The 25,089-nt window shown below is 40.5% G+C and overlaps 1 protein-coding gene across 1 annotated transcript in view; it reads right to left on the reverse strand.

Annotated features, from left to right (window-relative positions):
• Positions 1–1,846: 1,846 nt before the first annotated feature.
• TRPM6 (transient receptor potential cation channel subfamily M member 6) overlaps positions 1,847–25,089 on the reverse strand; it is a 116,862-nt gene continuing 93,619 nt past the window's right edge. Inside the window, exons 33-39 of the mRNA XM_075931717.1 lie at positions 23,844–23,909; positions 20,920–21,206; positions 20,582–20,664; positions 18,553–18,758; positions 16,313–16,364; positions 6,114–6,220; positions 1,847–4,773 (exon numbers count right to left, since the gene is read on the reverse strand). Of these exons, the coding sequence (XP_075787832.1) occupies positions 4,649–4,773; positions 6,114–6,220; positions 16,313–16,364; positions 18,553–18,758; positions 20,582–20,664; positions 20,920–21,206; positions 23,844–23,909 (926 nt within the window). The 3' untranslated portion in view covers positions 1,847–4,648. The remainder of the gene's footprint in view (positions 4,774–6,113; positions 6,221–16,312; positions 16,365–18,552; positions 18,759–20,581; positions 20,665–20,919; positions 21,207–23,843; positions 23,910–25,089) is intronic.

Here is a 25,089-nt window from a genome sequence, read left to right on the forward strand (position 1 = left end):
TGTTGTGTCTGTATGTTATTTGCACTGGTGTTGCAGAGGCTAGCAACCCCACTTCATTCACATGGGCTGCCCACAATGTCTCTGGGACATCTGAGAGGTCCAGGAGGGGTGTATGTCCTGAGGTCTCATCAGATTCCTCTGAGAGTAGTAATGCCATCAAATTTGGAGCCTGATAGGGGGGGAAGGTCAACAAATATCCCTTCCTCTCTACAGAGAAGGTTTGCACCCAATTTACACAACAAGTCATGTCCCATAAGGTTTACAAGAGAACAGGGAGATAACAGGAAAGAATGTTCAGCTGACAAGGGTCCAAAGCGGGTGGGGGTGCAGATGGCACATCTGGGGAATCAAGCTGTTTCTTTAGAGTAGCCAATTCTTGCTGCAGCTTTTCAATAGAATCTTTTTTGCTAGCCATAATGCTCTGATTTTTTTTTTTACTGCCACATCCTCCCAGAGACACCAATATTCCATCTGGTTAGGATGTTTTTCCTCGAGGAAAACTCTAAGATAAGCAAGCTTTTGTAAGTCAAAGTTCTAGTTGCCATTTATTCTGGGAATTCCCCTGAGTATAGCCATTCCAAATGCTCAATAATTCCTTAAGTCTCCTTAGTTTCAAACCTGCAGGCAATACCTAGCTGACTGATCATCTGAGACAAGGGAGTCCCAGGCTGTGAGAAACCTTTCCCCTCAGTAGGAGACAGACTTGAGGGAGCAATCTTATCCATGTTAGCACTGTCTTGTCCAAGGACAGCACAGGAGCCCAACAGTACTACCCTCTCCAAGGATAGCACAGGCGTCCAGCAACACTACCCTCTCCAAGGATAGTGTGGGAGTCCACACAAACTGTCAGCTTCACTCACACTCCTTATGTGCCGGGGGAAACCGCCCTTGCTTTCAGCAGCTGTGCAGTGACACTGACAGCACTGGTGCGGCTGCGGTCCCACTCCGGACTTCACTCACTCAAAACCATGTGCTTGGACTCGCCACCAATCAGTCAGCAACAACAACAACAACAAAATCCAACCCCTATTTGGCTATACCCAGTGTTTTCATTTTAAGTTTCCCTCAAGCCTCTTAACAAAAAATTTTAAGTAAAAGATGACTCTTACCGCCAGCCGGTCCAGCTGGTGACGAGAACAGGGAGGCGGACTGGGGGATTTTAAATGGATCCCTTACCCTCCAGATGCGCGCTGTAGTCCGTTCCCATTCCCCGTCATCAGCCTTTCCAACTGGAGTTCCAAGCCATCCCACTTCTGACACCAAATTGAGGGGGAAATCTCGCTCCTCTGGGGTACAGAGCCCCCAGAAGGGTTCGAGGCCGGAGGTCAAATCAGTGAGGCAGGAAAGAAACTTAGAAGAGAAAACTTTATGATGCATGCATGCAGGCTGTCACTTCCAAGAGTGAAGCAGCAGCCCTGACAGACAGATTCAGGTATCCTTTATACAGAATGCTTAGACAGCTCAGTTGTGGATTGTTCTTCTTTAACATATCAAAGTCTCAGCAGAAGTACTCTGAGACTTCTGTTCACCCCAGGAGTGCTAGAAGTAAGTTTTTACAGTACACAAAGCCACATGAGAACTTGAGTGGAGGAGTCTACAAGGCAAACTGTGACAAAGATAAGGGTTTACATGACAAATTGTGACAGACTAGGAGTCTCCATGAACTTGAGATGGGAGGCATTGTAAGGGTCTTGATTAGAGCTAATTTGATTTCTCTCTGTTACAGGGAGAGAGGTCTGGAAAACTTTTAACCCTTACAGCAGTTTTCTTTAGAGAGTTTTGATTTCCTGCACAGTCCCCCCTTTAGACACAATTGGAGTTATTTGATTTTTCTCCCACAGGCTACATGCTAGAGTCTGGTGGAAAAGCATTTATTTGTAACATGTTTGGATAGGGAACAAATAAGCCAATGCCAGGTAGGTACACCAATAGCTTTGCCTGTGGCTTTCACACTACATTCAAATATTGTGCCCCGCCACAAGTGATTTCTGCTCTTTTGACAACAACAAAAAGCCCCCTGTTTATCTCTACCTTTGAACAGTGGGGAAGAAAAGGTTAAGCCACACTGAGCCTCCTTAGAGAGAGTTCATACGTCCAAGCTCCTCTCCCCATTCCTTGTACTTTCACAGAAGTCTGGTGTTCAAGCCCCTGGCTTAACAAGGCTTTTCAGATGAGGACCACTTCCTCATTCTGGACAGGTTAAGCAGCATTCTGTTCCCCTTTATTTATTTGAAAACCGGACCCCTTACTCCATTCATCTGAAGAAGTGGGCTGCGCCCACAAAAGCTCATGACACCATTTACATTTTTGTTAAGTCTCTAAGGTGCTGCAAGACTATTCATTGTTTTTTAAAGTTTTTTCCAGTTACAGACTAACTCAGCTACCCCTTTGAAAACCTTTTATTCATACAGTAAAGATAATACTGATAACACTTCACTACCCCTGCTTTCAGTACTAAAGCAATTTGTAATCCAACACCAGTCTAAATTGATCACTTTGAGGAGCACCACTATTTGTTGGATATCTAGGCAGAATGGATGTGTCTAAGTAAATGCAGTTTGCTCCTGAAATCTCTCCATCTCCCTGCTAACTTGTAAGGCAGAACTCTTTCAGACCCTGCTAGCATCTACATATACATTATCTAACTGCAAAATTCTTGTAAAGGTGAGGCCCAATGCTGCTCTAAGTGAAATTAATGGGAGTTTTGCCATTAACTGCAATGGCAGCATGGTCAAGCCCCAATTAATAAAAAACACTAGATTCCAGGGTGAAATCTTGAACCTATTGAAGTCAATGGTAAAAGTCCTTTTGATTTCAGTGGAGCTAGAATATTATCCAAAGTATGCTATGCACTGAACTATAATGGTCTGCTACAGTGCATATTTTAAAAGATATGCTGCACAGGAAACACATTACTGGAGCAATCATGTGGTATTTCAATATTGTGCCACAGAGTAAACTAGAGTGTCTTTGTTCACAGCTCCCAGACATTCGAAGTCTCATGGAGACTTCTGCAATGAGTGGTTCACCAGCTATAAAAAATAGATAGTGTAGAGAAAAACATTTGTAAGAGTTGTTATTTTGAAGTTTCCTGTCCGTTGAAGTTTAACATTTTGGCATTCCTAGTACCAGCCATTTAGAAAAAAGAAATCAATTAATGCAAGATTTGGGATTTGACTGAAGAGTTGCTAAAAGTTTTAGGTAGTGCAACACTGATGTCACTACAGCCCCAATCCTGCCAAGACATTCATCCTTGTACCTGCTGAGAGTAGCTCCATTGGAATCACAGTGCACAATTTAAGCATATGCATAAGTCTTTGATCTAACACTGGATCTCAGTAGAAAAGAGTGTAAAGAAAGTGTATCTCTACACCTATTCAATCATACTTCAGGAGAAAAACCAAGTACCTACAATATTCCACAAAACGCCCAAGTGAGCGTAATTTTATATTATTCATTAGGCCTTTTCAATTTTCTAGTGTATCTTAAAACTTAAAGATTTGAGACTTTCTGTTCCAAATTACTGACGTTTTTCAAGAAAGACAAAATCCTAGTTAAAAATTGAAACATTTTCATGAGTATGGTGATTGTGCAGCTAATGAATTCACCTTTTGGAAATTGGAAAGAGGGGCAGTTTCGTTACATTTTTCACTCTAATAGGATTTTGGGATATGAAAAGAATGCAGGAATAGGCCCTTCTTCCACAGTGCAGTCCCCTCCCAAACACTCAGAATGGGGACTCTTGTTTATGTGACTCAAACACATGAGCCCAGATATCGAGAAGTACTTCAGCACTTAAATCCTGCGGGATTTAGGCACCTACATACATTGAAGGTTCTTTCTCTCTGTTTTCAGATGGCCTTTCACGTCATCCAGCTTGTACTACAGAATCACCAAAATATTTTTCCAGTTTTCTCCACACAGAACACAGGAGGGCCACATATACAGCTATAAAATTATACATATGCATACATGCTTTGTTTTACTGAAAACAGGAATCACGTAAAGTAGCAGAGAAATAAGCATCCTATAATTCCTAATTGGGAAAATACATCTTTTAAAAAATAAACATCATTCAGCTTCATACTATATTTCCAGCTAAGGCACTGAAGTATAAATGAACTTTGTTAGCAGGTGAGGCAGCTCCTTGGTCCAGGCTCTTTACTGAGCTGCACTGGAATCAAGTAAAAAAAAACAACAGCAGTGCACTGAGGTGTGTAACTAAGAATTTCCTTTGGAAAACATGTGTCCCACTTGCCCATAGGATATTAAGCGATGGAGCAATTTCACTCTTATGCATTTCTGGGTATGTCTATAATTTAATCAAAGGGAGTGATTGTAGCTTGAGGAGATATACACTCTCCATCTTATCTGGGTGCCAGAATGGTAAACCTATAGTAATGTGGGCTTTCCCCATGAATAACTAGCCAAGGTTCGAGGCAGGCTCATGCAAGCCACATTGAAACTCCTGCTGTCACCGTTTCACTCTTCTGGGACCTGCTAGCTCACAAATGTCTGTTCAACCCACGGTCATACCCTGTGGGTACAGTATAGCTATACCCTACATTTTGTTCTTAGACTGACAGGTGACAAAACTAAGTAAGGAGTGTTTTCAAGGGCTCTAAAGGCCAGACGCCATCCTACTTGCTCATAAACGGGTATAATTTTCCAGAGGCTTGTCTTCAGTAGCAACAGCACTTCTTGCTCCTGCTTGTGTCTCCCCTTTGACAGCTGGATCGAGCCTTGCAGGAGTGTAGTCATTTCTTTTCATATCTGTGGGGGGAAACAAATTCAGTGACATGGGCAAGAGCCAGATTCTGAAGATGAGAGTAAGGGGCATATTAACCCTAGGTTGTGCAGTGGGGAGTGGAAGATGCTGCACTGACCAGAGGCTTCCTAGGAGAGGTCAGAGAAGAATGGGAGGAGATGCACTAGAGTAGGACCCATGGAAAGACAGAAGCAGGTAGGGAATGTGCACACATGTATTCTCCACTGTTCTGCCTTATTAGTCAATCATTGGCAAGCCTTGCCCCTTTCTCCCCCATCCCACCATCCATTGGCCACAAAGGCAAGCGATCTTAAAGGTATTATTATAACTCCTAGAATCATAGAACCATAGAACTGGAAGAGACCTCAGAAGGTCATCAAGTCCAGCCCCCTGCTCTAGGCAGGACCAATCCCAACTAAATCAACCTGGCCAGGGCTTTGTCAAGCCGAGACTTAAACACCTCTAGGGATGGAGGTGATTCAGAATTAGGCAGCTATTGAAAACAAAGTACTTTTCATTAGAAAAAAAATACAGAGATAGCAATTCTCTCTTTCACCTGACATCATATGACACTTTTCACCCACAACTGCAATTATTTTTGACACTCTGAGCCCTGTAAAACTGCATCATATTGAAAAACTGATCAGATCTGCATTACACTGAAAAGTATATTTCTAACAACTATCATTTATGTGATGGATGGTTCCAAATAAGTGGAAAAGCAAAAGCTGTGATGTAGAGAGCCAGGTTTGAAGTCAACATCTGCAAGAAGAGAAAGACTCATGGAGATCTCTCTGGGGGCTGATGCATTGCTGATTTTTATGGAGTTCCTCAGATACTTATTTAAACACTTAAAACGATTGCTTGGGAACTGTACTGATCCCAATAAATATCTATTATTTCACATGGAGAAGAAAATAATTTAATGTGTGTTTTAATGGTAAGTGTTTACATTATGAACTCCAGACCACTGACTGACAGCTTCTAATTTAAAAGCAATGGCAAGACCAAAAAAAAAAAAGGGAGGGGAAAGTAGAATGCCGATCAGTGCAATGCAGCTTCACCTGTACGTAGACAGGGAGCTCCAGATCATCAGCTTTACTTTAAAAAAAAAAAAAAAAAAAAAAAAAAAAGATAACTTGATACTTCATGATAACTCACTAGAGCTCTAAGTAAATACCTATTCTTAGTCATTTCAGGACCTTCATTATTTTGCAGTTAGAAAGGTGGACATAGTCTGGAAATAGGATATGATATTGCCAATATGTCACCCATACCAGTTTCTCCAGGACACTGTTCTTAAGATGAATTTACTTAGGAAAATATAAAATTCCACAGCACATACCAGGAAGTTTCAGCTTCCTGCAGCAGGAGTTACAACGGTGCTTTGCAATGAAGTTTTTAATTGCATGTTCCCCTAGGTTTGCTGGTCCAAACACCATCCCTCCAGATCTGGAAGGAACAATAGAAAATCAGTGAGCTCATAGTTAAAGGAAGGATGTTCTTTATGTGTTATCCCTGGGAATTCTACTCTTTAGAATGAAGTGACCACTGAGAAAAAGGGCGAAAAAGGTGAAATTAAATAGAACTTTGGCCTGATTTAGGAACACATCAGCTTAACAAATACAGTTTCAGCATTTGCAAACAAAAAGAGGTTTCCTAAAATAAGCCAAGCTCTGTTTACACCAACACCTGTTAGAAGTCTAGGACTGTTAAGAATACAGTTCATTGCTGGTAAACAAGGCTCTTTAATTATCTGCTTCCAACTGTACTCGTTTCTTTATTTCTTCACTTTCTGGGCAATTCGGTAGTGTAACCAAATTCAAATGTGGTAACACACCCCATAGTCTACATGAAGCTGACAAAATAACAAATAGAAGTAAGATAAATCAGACATGTATTAGAAGAACTGCATAATTATAACAGATTCTTAATGTAGTCTGAAAGATCAGTGTTCATTAATTTTAATATTTCTCCACCATTATTCTCAAGGATTTAATTGACATGCTAGACATCACGGAACAGAGCACAGAGGGAACACTTCCAAAGAAACTTTATGAAAGCTAATATTTTATTTTAATGACATGCAGTGTGGAAACAACACATTTTAAAAATCTGAAATCAATTATAGCTGAGAAAAGCAGACCTGAAAAAAAAGAATCTGACTCTCACAAATCTCTACTCTCCACACAAAAACATATCAATCATATCCACAGAAAGCAGCTTTCAAAAAAGAGCATGGACAAAAATTGACTTTTCCCATATATATAATGAATCCCCATTTCCCCTGGAGAGAAATACAGTGGGTGTGATAGAAACATGCCAAACTTAGAATGGAAGGCCTGATAACTTGGTGTCTGGCTGATGAGCAATGACTGTTCCCTGGTTCATTCAATGGAAATAACTAAACTAGAACGAATTCTAGTGACCTCTATGGTTCCTTAGTGCCCCAGAAATAGAGTAAACGCTGAGTAGTATTAAAGTGCCATCAAAGCATTTTAAACAACATGACTCTTGGTCATCATTTCTGGCTCTTTGTCCAACCTGGTAAAGTGCCAACAAGCTACAGTCATACACACTCTTCTAAGTAAAGGAGCATGTCTGTGCTAGTGCAGTGTGACTCTGTTCCCGCCCTCTCCCCAGTGCCTAAACCACAAAAAGACTGAGGAATCTGATGCTGCCTCATCAAGTTATACAAGTTAATGCTTTTGGATCTGGAAACCCTATAGTCAATCCATGTAGATGAGCTGTCCAGCAACATGACTGGGAAGCCCAGTTCTGGCCAAGTGTACTAGAAAAGGGTTTTTGGCCCTTCAGAGACATGACAATGAGTCTCTTGAGAAGACAGATAAGCCCGTTTGCTGTTGGTGCCCCCAGCCACCTGCCTGTAGTGAGAGTTCTAACTCTGACTGCCTTTCACCACCACCATCTTCTTTGTCATATCTTTTTATATCCTCCTGTGGCATGATTTTCTTACTACAGTCCTATATGTCAGCTCTCTCCAGATGTAAATTATACCAGGCTGACGCTGCTCATCCTTATCTACTAACTCAAACCTTAAACCCCTATTTACAGCACCTCTGAATCATTTCTGCTGTGCTTGCTCATGCATAGCCTAGTGCTGTTGGCAGTGAAAAATGTGACATCATGTCAACAGTACAAGGAGGCACTATTCATCAGAGAATGCCTCCCAGAGCTCTGGTGTGCAGGAAAACACATGAGACTGCAGGGACTGAAACAGTGTCTGGGACACTGACCCTGTATTTTCCTGGCACTGAGTATCAGCAATTGCTATTTTGGGTTGGAATCCAAACTATACCAATTTTCACACTGCACACTCCATGTACAGCACATGGGTCACATTCTTGGCTGGCTTTGAGAAGTTTAGCTCTATTTGAGTCAATGAAGTTATGCTGATTTATAGCAGCTAAAGATCTGACCCTGGGTTTAGTCCATTAACTACCCTGTCTAAATATTTCTGTACTTTTCATCACTGAACTAGTGTACAGAAAACTATAGTATTCTTGTGAGAAATTGCAGCATATCATCATAAGGGAGCAGGCATTGAAATCCCCCACACAAATTACTTAAAACTAAGCCCTGTAATCAATGGAAACTAAAGAAACAACATATTATAATTATTATGATTTTGGTAGTACTAAATATGCATCAGCCCCATCTGTCAGATGTCATCCACTCTTTTCTGGGTATCTAAGAGAACGTAAGCTCAAAGACATGCCTTTGTGTCTTGCAAGCAACTTTTCAAGCAGTGCACAATTTTTGGAGAAATAAGGTATCATAAATGAAAACCTAAAATAAATCCGGATATTGCTGAAACTTTTCCCTGGTGGGTGAGCGGAGGAGAACATTAAGAGTGTATTTTAAAGTTTGGGTGGGGTTTTTTTTAAAGAAAGAGATCTCTGAAATAATTACTTTGCACAAGTATATTGTTGGCTGCATACAGACTCCATCTATGGCTTCATTGTCATATTCTCTCAGATCACCAAGTCAAAACAATACTTTTTTTTTTTTTTGCATTTCTTAAGATTTCTAGTAACACGTGAAAAGCAAACTGATTTTTTTCCTTCATTAATCAGTGTCTGTTCTAACTTATCTTTAGCTAGCACATCGGATACCTGTCTATTTCTGGAGATGAAAGCACAAACCAAAAAGATTTTATTCATTCTTTAAATACAAAGTATATACTTCATTTTTATTAATCTGGTTGTAATGCTCTAAGTGCCCATTAGTAAAAGAAAGTTTTTACTCTTCATAACTGGAGTTCTTCAAGATGTGTGGTTCCTATCTGTTTTTACCCTTATGGGTGTGTATACATGCATTATATGTGCCTGAGACCACAATATCTATTGGTCCATGTCCTTGCTCATCTCATGCTCTGTGTTGAATGTATAATGGGAAGCAGGGCCAGCTTTAGGAAGTGCGGGGCCCGATTTGCGGGGACGGGGCCATGCACGCACAGCGCACCCGGGGCACAGCGCACACACCACGCAACTGGGAGCGGGGCCCTCTTAGGCCCCCTCTTAGGCCCAGAGCCCGATTCAGGGGAATCAGGGGAATCGGCCTAAAGCCGGCCCTGATGGGAAGGATGGACCAATGTCTCTTCAGTTCCTTTTATTACTACAAATCACACATGATCTTTACGACAGGGGAAGGAGGGTACAAAGAATTCCATATATAAAGAATAAGTAACTTCCCCGTCTCCTTTGATTGTTGGTCCCTATGTCTATTCCATGGTAGGTAACTGACAAGTAGTACTTAAAGAGAAGGAGGGTGTGATGATGAAGGAAATAGAGTTGTTTGTAGAACCATTGTTTCATTCCACGATGGCAACAAACAGCCTCGGTAACACTCTGGTCTGTTTGTGATTCTTCCAGTTACATACATTGACCACTACTGTACACAAGGAAATGGAACTCATTCCTCCCTGTTCACATAGAATACAGTTGTCATATTGTCTGACGATATGGGACATTGTAAGATTGGATTAATGGTAAGATGATTCTCCAGCTGCTCTGAGTTCCACAAGACTGAGAAGCATTCTGGTTCCAGGGCATCCAAGTGTCCCATGCTATGTGACGGTCCATGTGAGTCCTCCAACCTAATAAGCAGACAGCTGTGATTATTGTCCTATTCGTGTAGACAGGGGATAGGAAAGAAATGCCCATGCATACTTCTGCAGAATCTTTCCATCGAATCAGAGAGGCCCTTATCTTATTGGATATTGTCACTGCAGTGTTCCTGCTGTGTTTGCTCTGTTTACATGCTGCTCAAAACCAAGCGTACAGACAGTGAAAGTGGACAAATAGCATTACATAAGTAGCTGTGTTATGTGACCCTAGGAGAATAAGGCAAATCCAAACCAATGTGCAAGGATTATGCACAACCTGCATAGAAAAACTATGGTAGGCATCCACAAAAGGGGATATCAGAACTGGATGAAGATGGCATCAACATTAATTTGTCGTTCCCCATCATCCTATCAAAAGAATCTTTTGTCTGGGAAGGGAGGCTGGGTTATTCCAGTAGAGCTGGATGGGGTAGGGTATCTTGATTTCTACACTTTCTGACATTTGTGAGGTGGCTCGTACCAAGAACTGAAGGTAGAAGGATGTCATCTGCTGCTATGGTTGCTTATGGTACTGCCTCTTCAGGGCTGGTTTATGATGGGCAATCACTTATTGCTGAGTACGATCATCTTCCATGGGAGTTATGGATCCTCTGGTGGCTAATAAGGCTGATCCTTGAACCACAAGTTCTAGTACAGTGAGGAGAGATGTTTTCAGGTTCAGCAGTTTGACTCCTGTTTGAACTTTGAAAGGTTCACTCTGGGAGCCAGTGCTGCTCAAAAAAGTCAGTTTCATGTTGTCATAAAGCAACTTCAGGACACTGATGTATTTATCAAGACATCCAATCTTCAAAAGTACAGCACAGAGCGGCTCATTAAGACAAAGGCTTTAGATCAATAAAAGCCATGTACAATGGTCAATTTTGCTCACGACCCTTCTCTTGCAGCTGCCATGCAATGAAGATCATATCCACAGTTCTGAGACATGGTCGGAAGCCACTCTGTGACTCTGGTAAAATTTCTTCTGACAGGGCAGCAAACGGGTTGCAAGGACCCATGCCAGAACTTTGCCTGCAACAGCACGGAGAGAGATACCATGATAGTTTCCACAGTCCACTTTATCCCCCTTTTTAAAAGAGGGTAACAATCAAGGCATCCCTCATTTCACTGGGTATCACGTGCTTTATCCAGATTTTAAGGATAAACAGGCTAAGCTTCTGAATTAACTTTGGTCCACCCTCTTTAAAGATTTTAGTGGGAATCCCATCTACACCTGCTGCCATGTTGTTCTTCATCTGCTTGATGGCACTGAATACTTCATACAAATTGAAAAGGTTTCTGAGCTCATCCCTAGAAGGTCGTTGGGGGATTTGCTCAAGACCTTCATCTGCAACCATAGAATTATGATTAAGATCTTCAAAATGTTCTTTCCAGCAAAAATTAATGGCTTCAGCTGGTTCCAATGTTCCTCAATTTCTTCCAGAAACTCTGATGGAAACTTTTCTTCTATGGCTTCTTCAAAGTAGTTACGCTTAATGGGTTTCTTCAGATCTTGAACCGTTTTTGGTGCCTGATCTGCTACTTTTACAGCCTCCATTGGGAGTCAATCTTAATTTTCGAAAAAGGGTGTTTCTGATGATAAGTCCATGGTCAGCACTCTTGGTAAGAAGCAGGATTCCATGTGAATTTCTTTTGCCAACTCCTTCTTTCCTGATTGTTCCTTTCCACAGGTCTGAGTCTCATCCAACACATGCATTGAAATCCCCCAGAAGAATAATCTTATCTTCTTTAGAGGTCTTCGATAAAATGGTTTCCAACTGAGAGTAGAAATCTTCCTTTAAATCCTCATCGGCATCCATTGTTGGTGCATAGGCTCTCACAATAGTTACCTGTTAGTTTTTGGAATTGGAAATGTCATAAGCCACTCATTGATGCCTGCTGGCAGCCCAGAGATGCACCTTATGAGTTTGTTCCTTATAGCAAAGCCTACTCCATACAACTGAGGTTCATCTAAAGATTTTCCCTTCCAGAAATAGGTATATTCTCCTTTCTCCTCCCTCCCCTGCCCTTCATCAACTCTTCTAGTTTCAGACAAGGCAGCAATATTGATGCTAAACCAATTCAATTCAAGAGCAATGATAGTTGTACATCACTCTGGTTGGTCACAGCCTGAGTTGTCCATCAGGGTATGTATATTCCAATTTCCAAAGTTGACAAATTTCTCACATTTTTCACTGCTGGGATGGTAATCCTGCAGCTATCCAGCCAGGAGAAACGTAAGAACATAAGAATGGCCATACTAGGTCAGACCAAAGGTCTATCCAGCCTAGTACCCTGTATGCCAACAGTGATCAATGCCAGGTGCCCCAGAGGGAGTGAACTGAACAGGTAATGATCAAGCGATCTCTCTCCTGCCATTCATCTCCACCCTCTGACAAACAGAGGTTAGGGACACTATTCCTTACCTAGTCTGGCTAATAGCCATTAATGAACTTAACCTTCATGAATTTATCTAGTTCTCTTTTAAACTCTGGTATAGTCCTAGCCTTCACAACCTCCTCAGGCAAGGAGTTCCACAAGTTGACTATGCACTGTGTGAAGAACTTCCTTTTATTTGTTTTAAACCTGCTGCCCATTAATTTTATTTGGTGTCCCCTACTTCTTATATTATGGGAAAAGAGACAAGGCTATTTTTAGAGCACATTTTTTGTCCCTACTGAGCGGAATAGGTCTTAAAGAGGACTGCTCAATCGTGGGTACAGCAGCCAAAATGCTCAACCTGCCTCAATCCTTGAGCAAGATGACTGAATCACACACCCACCGCTTTTGTGTCAGTCAGGGTATGTCTACACTACCACCCTAGTTTGAACTAGGTTGGTTAATGTAGGCAACCGGAGTTGCAAATGAAGCCCGGGATTTGAATTTCCCAGGCTTCATTTGCATGTACGAGAAGTACAGGTAGTTTGGAATAGGAAGCATAATCCAAACTACCTAGTTCGTGCCGCGTGCAGCCGCGGGCACAGAGTCCGAACTAGCGGACATTTAAAAATGGCGGCGCCCGGCAACATGCAAATGAAGCCCGGGAAATTCAAATCCCTGGCTTCATTTGCAACTCCGGTTGCCTACATTAACCACCCTAGTTCGAACTAGGGTGGTAGTGTAGACATACCCTCTGTGACTAGAAACTTCCATGGATCCCATTGTCCTACTTCTGTTGCCATTTGCCAATCGCCACTGGACTTTTGACTTGTGCAGGTGTTTTCCCCAAAACTGGAAGATGCCTGTGCAGGCCTTCTTTTAAAGTGGGGAGAATGGTGCACAACAGTCACCACACTGTCCTTGACAGAGGGTTTGAAACCAATGGCATGGACACCATGATGATTGGAAATCCTCTGTCTGCTGCAGCCTTCATCTGCCTTCACAGCTGCTGTAACATTACACAACAGTTTCAACTTTATTGTGCAGTTATCCTCCATCTGGTCTGCCGCTGAAGACACCTGTCTGGAACCTCGCCTTGGACCTTTCTGCCATGGGAATGTACTAATGGAGTACGTGACTCCAGGCAGCATCACTCTTGGGAATCATTGGAACACGCAAGCTTCTCTACCACTACAAGGTGTTGATCCATGGAGAGGGGGCTGATGAATACATACCCAGGGAACAGAGAGTTGCCGCTCTAAAGTCCTCTAGTGAATGGAAAGATTTCTCATTAAAAAGACTGACTTCACTGAAAGGCAAGCCTGTATAGTTTGCTATACTTCCCTGAGGAGCCCAGCAGAATGCTGCCAAGATTCCTGGTTCATCGTTATAGCAGTCACCATGGATTTCAAACCACTGAGCATTGAACACTGCTTGTAACAAGGTTCCTGCAGCTAATCTGACCTCATCAATAAAGGCTTGAAATTGAGCCCTTTTCTTCTGGGATAATTGGTGTTTGCAGTCCAAGAACGAGGAATAGTTCAAAAAAGGCCTGGTAGTTAGAAATTCTGAATTGAAGGCTGGGGGACACCATATTTCCCAAAAGGTCAAAATATATGGCTCCCTAATCAGCTGAGGTGGCCCTTGGACATTTCCATGACCACTTGGATAAACAAGGAGTTCAAGGAAGCATGGGAAAACAACACTTCTGTTCCCTTTTTGATCACGCACTAGAGTTTTTCTGCCATCCTTGCAGAAAGGGGCACAGAAAGCTGACATTTCCCATACAGTTTTTGCTGGTTCCAGTATGGCTTCATTCACTGGGAGCGCTACCGACTGGATCCTATAGTCTGTAGAAGGCCCAGAAGCTTGGATTCCTGAACTTCCTTTAGGGGATGTGCAGCTCATCTACCCCTCTCTGGACTAGTTCCTGGAATTGTCTATAATCATCGGGACAACACAGTGAGACTGAAGCAACCAATTCCTCCATCTCTGCCTCCTCTGGCTCAGGAATTTCCATTTGGCTTCTGGTAGGAGAAGGATGGCAAGACTTTCTGTTGACTCATACAGACTCTGGATACTGTGAATATGGGCCAGTATGAGTAAGGCCAGTATGAGGGGTCAAAAGTAGATTATCTTGTATTTGTTATAAACACCTAGCACATTTTTGCAATAATACATATATAGTATCAATAATCATATAACTACTTACTAATATTGTGCATTTTTAATTAATTATTAATGTTATTGATAATACAAATAGTATTATTAATAATAATGGTTTTGGAAACAGGAGATCAAGTTTTTAATCCTAGTTCTGGAATTGACCTGTTTTGTGTCTAGGACATGTCGTTTAATGTCTCTGAACTTCGGTTTCTCCTTTCATGAAACTGGGTTAGTGATACATACCTCTTACATAGATTATTGTAACATCTAACTGCAGGCAAGATTTGATACAACACTCTGAGATCCATACAAACAGAGTCTTCTGTCTGTGTGAAGCCTCACTGACCTGGAGCCTCCAGCTGAATTAAGAGTTTGTCCACTCAAACACCCAGTTCAGAGGAACCTAGAGTGTGAATCTACTCTTGAATTGGCCTGTTGCACACTAAGGATACGTCTAAACAGCAGTGTTATTTCAGAATAACTGACGTTATTCTGAAATAACAAAGTGTGCGTCTACATAGCAAGCCATTATTTTGAAATAACGACGAGCTGGAAGACTTCTTACTCCAACTTCTGTAACTCTCATTTCATAAGCAGTATGGGAATTTGAAGGAAGAGTGTTCTTCCTTCGCCTTCCTGCTGTGTAGACAGTGCCAAAAGCCAAATTAAGCTATTTTGACTTCAGCTACACAATAGACATAGCTGAAATTGCATATTATAGTTTGACCTTTGCCCTGTAGTGTAGACATGCCCTACGAGAGTGGCAAGCTAGTCTGATGTAGCTTCATGCTCTGACTTGCAGCAGAGTAACAGGCATGTAGACAAGTCCTAACTTTCAGCATCTTCTGTGGACTCTTTGTGATCAATCGTCAATTACACTACATTTATTTATCTCTTTATTTAGAAACCTCTCTCCTGTATTGAGGCATCGTACTTGGCAGGGCACAAATACATAATGGAAAACATCGGACAGTCCTGTGATACCTTTGGCTATGTCCAAACTACTAGGTTATTTTGAAAAGTTATTTTGAAATAATAATTCCCAAAATAAGTATTTTAAAATAAGCTTATTCTTCTTCACAAGCAGGAGTTATTTCAAAATAACAAGCCCATTATTTTGAAACAACAGGCTTGGTAGTTTGGAGGCTCACCTTGTTCTTTTGAAACAAAGGTAGTTATTTTGAAATAACTCCCCAGTGTAGACATGCCCTAACTGTCCCTGAAGACTCTAACAGTACATACGTATGCTCTGATCTACTCCACCTTGAAACACAAGTAGATTAAAGTAAACTAACAAACTTGTGAGCATGTTGGCCGAACCCACATGGAGAGTCAGTATGCAGTATATTCACACCACAGCTTGCTGTGAATTAAACATTTGTGTAGACATGCCCCGAGTTTAAAAGTGTAAAGCCAGAAGGGACTACCAGATCATCTAGTGTGATTTCCTGTATACCCCTAGCCAGAAGTACTAGCCAGCCACTTGTAAATCAAATCTAGCAACAAAAATTATACTTAAGTACCACAAAATGCCAGGAAACAAAACTACTGTCTCCCCCCAAATGGATCAGAGATATCGTATATAAAGTGTTGCATACATAAAAAGAGTCCTGTTGTGAAGCTAGGAATCTTGCATGCCCAGCCCCTTCCCCGTTGTCCTATAATTATCCAGTTGGAACTCCACCATCTGGGAAAGAAACAAAACTACTATGTTCGAATCAGGTATTTAACTCCTGACTACAATAAAAAAGTGAAAGCTCTCACTGTGAATGTAACTGTCCATGTAACTATACCATTAGCTGTAGATCATCTGAAATGAATTACAAATGCACCAAATGTATTAGAAATGACATCTAATAAAATGACAAACTTACTGCTTGCCTTCAGGTTTAATAACAGATGGATCAGTAAGGTCTTCCCCCACACCTACAGTAAATTAGAGAGAATGTTACAAGCAAAAACTTTTTAAAATGTCATGAAATCATAACCAATCTCCATATCAATTTCCTTTGTAGAGTCTAAATGTATACTTTTGGAAAAAATAAAAAGTTGCAGCTATTTGTTAGCAAATGACAGCTAATTGTTCTCATTTCATTCCTCATATTACATGCTCTTAGATTTATCAATGAATAGACTAGAAAATTACCCAAATGGCTCTATACTATGAAACCATGGAAAGAGTTGCCCAAACTATTCTAACTACAGTAAAATGAGGCCAAATTCTGAGTCCTGTACTCATGTTGAATAGCACCTTAGTTCACTATTAAAACCCTACTGATCAATAGGGCTATTCATGTTGAAAGGTACTATTCAAAGTGAGTAAAGGTATCAGAGTATGTCCCCTTATTTAGCCATTGCGCTGTGAGAATTCTGGGATCCATTCTATCCTGACCTTCTGGTGGGGGTTACAGTAAAGTTAGATAGGTAGCTCCTATCAGTGCTAATAGGCATTTTGCAGTAAATCAATGGAAGAACTGGTTCCTTTGTGTTAAATTCCTCTCCCCAAACTAATGCCTCACTGGGGCTTATGGGATTCTATTTTAAAAATCATTGGCTTCTAATGTACAGGAAAACATCCACTAACATTCACATCCAATTATTTTAACTCCTATGGTCCATTAGTGATGAACTCATGTTCTGCAATGGATACAGGTAAATAGTTATATATAGTGTAAGAGATTTTACACACACTCTCTCTCTCTCTCCCTTTAGTTGCAGGTTTCCAACAGATAGGCTGTTCTGCCAGGAATTCCATCAGGACACTGATCAGAGAGCACTCTGATTATTCTGATTAGAGAGCTCCAGTTTAGGGACAGCTAATCTATTATGGACAAATTGAACACTGGCTCGCACCTAACTCAGACCTTTTCTGAGGTTCAAAAGAATTTTGTGCTGTAAATAATTCTATGTGTTTTCACACTTCTGTTTCCTGGTTAGGGATGGAAATGAATACCCCAGTTCTGCAAAGATTTATGCACACGCTTTCCGTTTTCATCTGAAAGTCAGTGGTACTGGTCCATCAATTTTAAAAATAAGGGAGGATGTGTGGTTCGGTTCCATTATGGGTGTGTCTAGACTGCACCCTTCTGTCAGAATAAGCTACACAATTTGCGCTCTGCAAATTGAGTAGCTTATTCTGAGTCAAAGTCGAAAGAGTTTATTTTGAAATTTGGTGCTGTGTAGACCGCGCACTATTCCAACAAATTCCTTAATCCTCATGGAATGAGGGTTACAGGGACGCCGGAATAGCGAACCCTCTATTTCGGGAAATAACAGGCACTTTTAAAGATGCGGTGTTGCTATTTCGGGATACTTCCCAAAACTACTACCCTATATTGTAGCAAAGATACACAGATTTCCTAATTTGCAGATCAAAACCAATGAAGGCAAGCATGGACTTAATGGTTTGTTTTGCTTGACAGGGAAGTCTTACTGTAATTCACCACTTCTGTAAAATATAAACATGATAAACTTATGTCTGGCAGTATATATTGCCCTTGACAAGAATGAGAACCCAGTGATATTTAAACTGCTTGATGGATGGTGTTCATTTTCTGAACATTGTCAAATGATTATTTTAAAATACAGCACATTCCACTATACACATTCATTGTATTGTGATTATGCCACACTCTGCTCTTTTGACTCTGTAAATCATGCTCAGAACTGCAACTTAATTAAACTATTTACAGTTTTATTCATGAAAAAATATAAATAGCTGATACCTGTTTTCAAAGATCTGAGGTGAATGATGTGTGTTTGTCACAAATATTTAACATTCTTACTCAACATCAACATGTGAAGTGTTTTTTATACAGCCAATTGAAATGTTACCATGCATTATTTTAGTTCCTGGTCTTGTACACCTAAACTAGATATATAGGGCTAGATATCATTCTCATTTACAACTATATACATTCAGAGTAACACCAATGATGTCTCTGGAGTTGCTCAGGATTGACATGAATAGAATAGAATAGAATAGAATAGAATAGAATAGAATAGAATAGAATAGAATAGAATAGAATTTGTCTCTCTTTTGCCAAGTCAAATTTAATGTTGTTTTCTTAGTGGCAGCTCTAAAATATATAATAAACTGCATTTTGGCAGTCACCTTGCAAATCCAGAACAAGGAGCTCCCCTCGGGTATACTCGTAGGTCCAATGAGAGAAGGCCAACATCATCTCTTCCAGCAAATTGCTGGGGATTATCTCATCCCCGTTGTTGTTGTTATATTTGCGGAATTCACCCGTCATGTATTTCTCAATGGTCAGCCACTGATTGGCTGAATGGCAATATATTAAGAAAACCTCCAGAAACCTGTGGGTAAAAATGCTGACAGTCAAAAGCTGGCAGAGTGATGAGTGTCCTCACAATAAGATTACAATTATTTCAGAGCAAAGCAGATATACTGAAAAGTTTGAGACCACTCCACCACTTACAAATTTCACACCTCTCAGAAAAATCTCAACAGCAGAAGGTAGCAAATGGTAGGTAGCAGGAAGTCATTCCTGAGAGATATAATATACTGGAGTCAATATTTCAGAGAATGATCTCAAAACAAAGCCCTAATATAAAAAAAAAGTGTCAGCAGACAGGAAGAGTACTCTAAGGAAAGCAGGGAATGCTATTGTTATTCTAGATCTGCCTTCTCCTGAGTACATAGCTAATCTCTATAGCTATATCTAGCTACAAGTTAAAGGTGCTAGCTCTGTTTACATACACATACTTACAGTAGCTCCCATTGATCTAGCGCAACTATAAATAGCTGCATAAGCATGGATAGTGGCAGTCAGAGCTTCTAACAGGGTGGGGGGGAACAAAGAAGGCAGTTGCCCTGGAGCCCAACGCTTGGAGTCCCAGGCCCTTTAAATTGCCACCAGACCCTGTAAAGTTCTGAGTAAAAGAAATGTTATTGAAAGCACTCAGTAGCAAAGTATGGTCCATTTTACTAAATGAATATGGGTCTATGGTGATGTTAAAATAGAAGTGATTTTTTACATGCGCTCTTTCTTCAGCCCCTGAAAACCATAGTTTGCAAACCTGAAAATATTTTCCACTCACACAACACTAAAGCAGCCCTATCGCAGAGCAGCGTGCTCAGAAAATTAGAAGACTGCCTGTTGTCTCACAAACACTTTGCTTTCGAGTTTGCTTAGTAGAGGCCTTTTCCAAAGCCCATTGAAACCAATGGCCGTATTTCCAATTATTTTTCAACGGACTTTGGATCAGGCCCTTCTTTCAGAAGAACTTCTTCAGCATAAACAAGTAACAGATACTACTTCTAGAAAAATTCTGCAATTTTTCTAATTCATATATATCTATTTGATTTATTTGTCTCCCTTTAATTAGTGCCTGGTATAAGCTTTATGCACTTTATAAAGGTTAAAAGCATGGACACAATTTCTTCTAGATTGACACCTCACCAATCTGCCCAAGTTAATGCATACCTTCAAATCCTTTATATGTCCTAAAAATGTTTTGGTTTTTTTGCACATGAAAGCTCATATTATATATATTTATGTTAGTTTCTAAGGTGCCACAGGACCACTTGTTTTTTTACCCACCCAGTTAAATATTATTAACCTACCCTCTCCTAAAAATGACACAGAGAAGAAAACAGACCTTGAAAGACAGTAAAAATGGCCATTTTTCCAGAAAAACAATACTTGCATCTACACTGCCATTGAGTTCTTTCAACAAAGTGGAAAGAACGGAGGGATTTTTCTGACGGCGGTAAACCTCATTCTATGAGGAAGAACCTTTTTCCGAAAAGGAAGAAGAGGGCGTTCTTTCAAAAGAAGAGGCCTCCAGGAAATAACACAGGTGCCCTGATGGCCACTCGGTCCAGACTAATCACAACTGAAATGCGAGATAGTGTCCAATCAATGTGGATGCTATATTTCAAAAAAGTACATTGCTTCATCCTTGTGCTTTTGCTGTGTGGACGCTCTCTTTCTAAATAAGCTTTTCCGGAAGATCTCTTCTAGAAAAGAAGCCTGCAGTCTAGACGTAGCCACAGAAACAGACTAAGTTCCCTAGTTGAGAGGTGCCCCTGAAAAACTCCTGCATCCAGCACTCAACAATTGCAAAAGGTTGTATTTAGAATTTAGTACCGCACTCTTGAAAGGCAGTTTGCCTACCTTGGGGAATATGGAATGCTCTGTGGCTTCACTTGGTTGAAGGTATAGATCAGCTTCTGAGCAGCCCTTTGCTGTTGTATTTCCTAAATAAAAAACAAATTTACAAGTATTGCTTTAACATAAGAAAGGCCGGAATATATAAGGAAAGGGAATCTTCCTTCCTAATCATTAATAGGAAATGGATTTTTTTCAAGCCCCTCTCTCCAAAAAGATAACAATAATTAAACAGTGGGTCACTCCAGGCTGGCGGTGTTTACATGTAGCAAATCTATAGGCTAGAAGGTCTGTATATACCTGCCAAACTGGACTGGACAGTTTCCCTCCAGGTTTAGACTCACCCTCAGGCAAAGATGTAGCACTGTGCCTTCCTGAAAGATTGTCTGCCACGTCCTAACCACCTCAGGAAGAAAAGACTTCACAATGAAGATTTGTCCCAGCTTCAATATATTATTCTCAGACCAGGTACACATGACCTTCATGGCTCTACGGAGGCCTCCATCCATCTCCTCTTGGGACAAGACTTGGATCAGCGCAGCCATCCCACGCTGTGACCAGGATGACATGCTTTTATCTAGGTTCAAAGGCGAGCTCTCTTCTAGCCTATAGATTGTCACCTCCTCTCCAGCTGAAGTCAAAAGAAGTTTTATTTATCAAGATCACAGACCATAGCAACATCATTTTAAAACATTACATTTCTTCCCCTACCATTGCATAGAACTTTCTCACTTGACCGTACCTAGTCATTTGGGTTTCCACTTCACTACCTGAAAAAAAAACCCCTGTATTTCTGAAATATCATCCATGTTTTCTGTTGATTACCAAAAGTCACATTCAACCCTGTTCACAGGGCCAGCTCGAGAGCTATACATTCCTTAAATGACATTGTCTCTCTACTTTGAGGACATACATAGTACAGAGTTTGTATGGCCTTCTTCACTGGGATGAATTCTAGCCTTCACACATGCTTCAACACATACAAACCATGTTGATTTAAACCAGTGGATCTTATCAAACATAGCTGTGATCATTTTCTTTTCTTTAGTGGCTTTTCCCAGTAGCAGCAAGTTCATTGGATTTTTTGGATGATTGGGTCTAATTGTTGTTTTTAAACACCAATCCCTGGTCTATAATTGGTTTTTAAACACCAATCCCTGGTCTATAATTGGTTACACTGAAATTAAAATCAAAATATGCTGAGACTTTTCTCTCCTGCTCTTTGTCTGTATTTATATAAAAGAAGAATCTTTAGCAAGATTTTTTTTATCTTCCAGAAAACAATTAAGATCAATACTACTCATAGCATTTTTCCCTTTTGATCTTGCTTGCCATTAGGAGGTAACACCTTTATCTTCTTGACAACTATAAATGCTAATGGCTGGATTTTGCCACTCTGACACACACTGAGTAGCACTTTGCTCATGACAGTCCCATTGATTTTGGCTGGGTTATTGGAGAAATCAGAGGCTAAACAACAGGAGCAAGAGAAGCAGAATTTGGCTCAAACTAGCACATACATGGTGGGAATCAATGAGTTATCTGAATTGAGAAAAGACAGTAAATTTCCTAAAATATTTAGGGTTCTGTTTTAATATAAACTAGGTGATGAGAAGTAATTAAGACAAATAATCATAGCATTTATTATTTTAAATTAAATGAAGTTTACTATTTTAAATTAAGAATTTGACCTTCCTATCTCTATTGCACAAAATTTCAGTCTCCCACTCAACAGCATCATTTTGCATGCAAAAAGCATCAAGTAAGATTCAGCTCACTCACTCTTCTACACTGTCTCACTATGTAGTTGTGGTGGTATTCTGCCTTTGACCTGTAGTCAGGGGGAAATTATTCATTATTATCTTCCAGAAGCTAATATAATAGGCCAGAGTTTTAAAACCTGCCTTCCCTTTTTGTGTCTGAGATTATTTGCAGAAGCAGTTGCTATAATATAGACATACAAAGTACCCAATCTCAGAATATCTTCAGGTACTTAATATCTTGCATTGTCTGTACACACAAATAATTACAGGTGCTACTAAGTGAGGTTAAGTATGAGCCAGACTGAAAATCTGGCCCACTGTGTACAAATGTTCAAGTTAATAGATTAATGACCAGAATTATTGATAAAATAATTAAACATTTACAGGTACTATTTCTATGTCTTAAGTTCATTTGATACAACATCCAGTGAACATAGTCTGCACTAATGGTCCCAAGATACTAGAGGTCTGATTCGCCACTTCATTACACAGACTTGATATCAGCTGAATCAATTTAAGAGAGTGGAGTTTCAGGCCCTAAGTTTTATCATAAGATGTAGCAATGTCTCAGGGCTGATTACTGTAGAAAGCTGTGCTATTTTTTTAATAAAACCGGAACTGCTAATAAATGGACAAAAATAAAAATCCTTCAAATTATGAATCAATCAGTTTTATTGTTTGGAATTCTCTCCACACAAAATAACTTGACAAGCAGAGGATTAAAAACTTTATAATCAAAGCCATATAAATAATGGGTGAGGGAGAAGTCAAGTGGAAAGGGGCAATAGTAAGAGACACATGAGCTGACACAGTAGATTTCAGTCTCAGAGCACCCTGCACAGGAGAGTCTAGTCTCAAAGTGACATGGAAGAAGGACCTGGATCTACAAAGGAACTTAAGCTTTGCAGCACTCAACAATGCAACGCTTAACTTCCAGGCATCTAGAAAGTCACTGGAATTACACTGCAAACCACAAAGCCTGAGGCCATGTCTTCACTAAATGAAAGATTGAAGCTACCACGATTGATCTTCCAGAGTTCGATTTAGTCTGTCTAGTTAAGACTCACTAAATCAAACTCAGAGGATGCCCATCAGCAGCCAGTACTCCCACTTCTGTGAGGAGTTAGGAAATCCAGTCAGGAGCATTTGTTCCCGTTGGCTTTCTCTGCTGTGGGGACGGCAAGGAAATTCAAAGCAAGATACATTGACTCCAGCAACATAATTCACCTAACTGGAGTTGTGTATCTTGATTTGACTTTCCTTTTTAGTGTAGACATGACCTGAAATAGGCACCTGGGCTCCCTATACAACAAGTGGGGAGCGATATGGGCCTAAAAAAGAAATCCATAATAACCAGTATGATAAGTGTTCCTTTCAGAAAATAAATGTAAGTTAGATCTGCCTAGATTAATCCAACCTAAGAGGTTTCTTAACCACATTCTTTAAAAATAATCCATGCTGTAATTATAATAATTTCAAAACACAGGAGAGAAAATGGCACTCACCAAAGAACTGGACTGGTGTAAATGGTATAGTATGAGCAAGCCTCATTAGGTTGTTCCTTTCAACAGCTGCAGACAAAACAGACAGTTTTGGGCTAGCATTGACCTGGTTGATTTTCAGAGATATTTGATGGTGCTTTATTGTAATATTACAAAACAAGTACATTTTGTGGTGGCCAGCCTTTTCTCTGTATGTGTATATGGCCTTCAGCACTATAACATGTGTGCAACAACCAAATATTTATGGATTTATCCTCGCAGAATCTAAGCGTCAGAGAGGTCCAGTTAGCCAGAGTTTAGAGATGTGTGAGCTGAGGCAAGGAAAGATTTACCCAAAGTCATCCAGGAAGTCTGTGGTAAAATCCTGAACTGAACCCACATTCGCAGAGTCCCACCCACTGCTGCAGACACATCTATTCTCCAAGGCTGCCAAAATAATTGCTGGTCCCCTTGGGAAGCTGAGGGAGTGGTTTCATGCCCTCAGAAGAGGCAGGACCTCTGGTGGAAGGGGCGGGGTTGGAAGCTAGCATCACCAAACCAGCCCTTCAGGAATGCCTGGCCTGTACTGCCAGTGGCCCAAGGTTCCTGCCACTGCCAGTTCCATAGTAGCAGTGGCAGTCCCTCACCTCAGTTGGTGACCCTGCATCCTAGCATTACAAATAAAATACAAAATAACACAGAAGCCTCTGGAAACATCTTATTTTACTCAGCATACAATGGAACCGATTCTAGATTGCATTGAAAAACATCATCTAATTAAATGATATGCACAAATAGACACTGAGGCAGATTTGTCACTGGCATTCAAGTAGAGCTGTGCCTGTCCCTGGAATGAAAATATTGGCTGCTATTCACTGTAACTACAGCACAATCTCTGAACTTCACGTAGCTGTACACTTGCTTCTGTCTTCCTCAAGGGTTCTGGTGAAAAGGTCTAAGGTAGCGTGGTCTACAGGGACATCTGCTGGTAGGTTCTAGATTATTCTCACCAGAAAGTACAGAAACCTGTAGCTTTGTAAGTCTATGCACAATCTAATTTTAGAAATAAAACAGCATAGTGGGCAATCACAGTATCCAGAAGATTTATTCCCTACCAGACCTCCAATGTGTTCATAAGTATATAAACAGAATTTGAGTCCAGTACAAGTTAATTGAAGAAATCCACTCCAGCAGGCAAGAAGAAAGGGAGAAAGTGCAATTAATACTATATTTCATCAAGATTGGAGGGAACAGCTATGAACAAACTATT

The sequence above is a fragment of the Pelodiscus sinensis genome, chromosome 6, assembly GCF_049634645.1.
Source record: "Pelodiscus sinensis isolate JC-2024 chromosome 6, ASM4963464v1, whole genome shotgun sequence".
Classification (NCBI taxonomy): Eukaryota; Metazoa; Chordata; order Testudines; family Trionychidae; genus Pelodiscus; species Pelodiscus sinensis.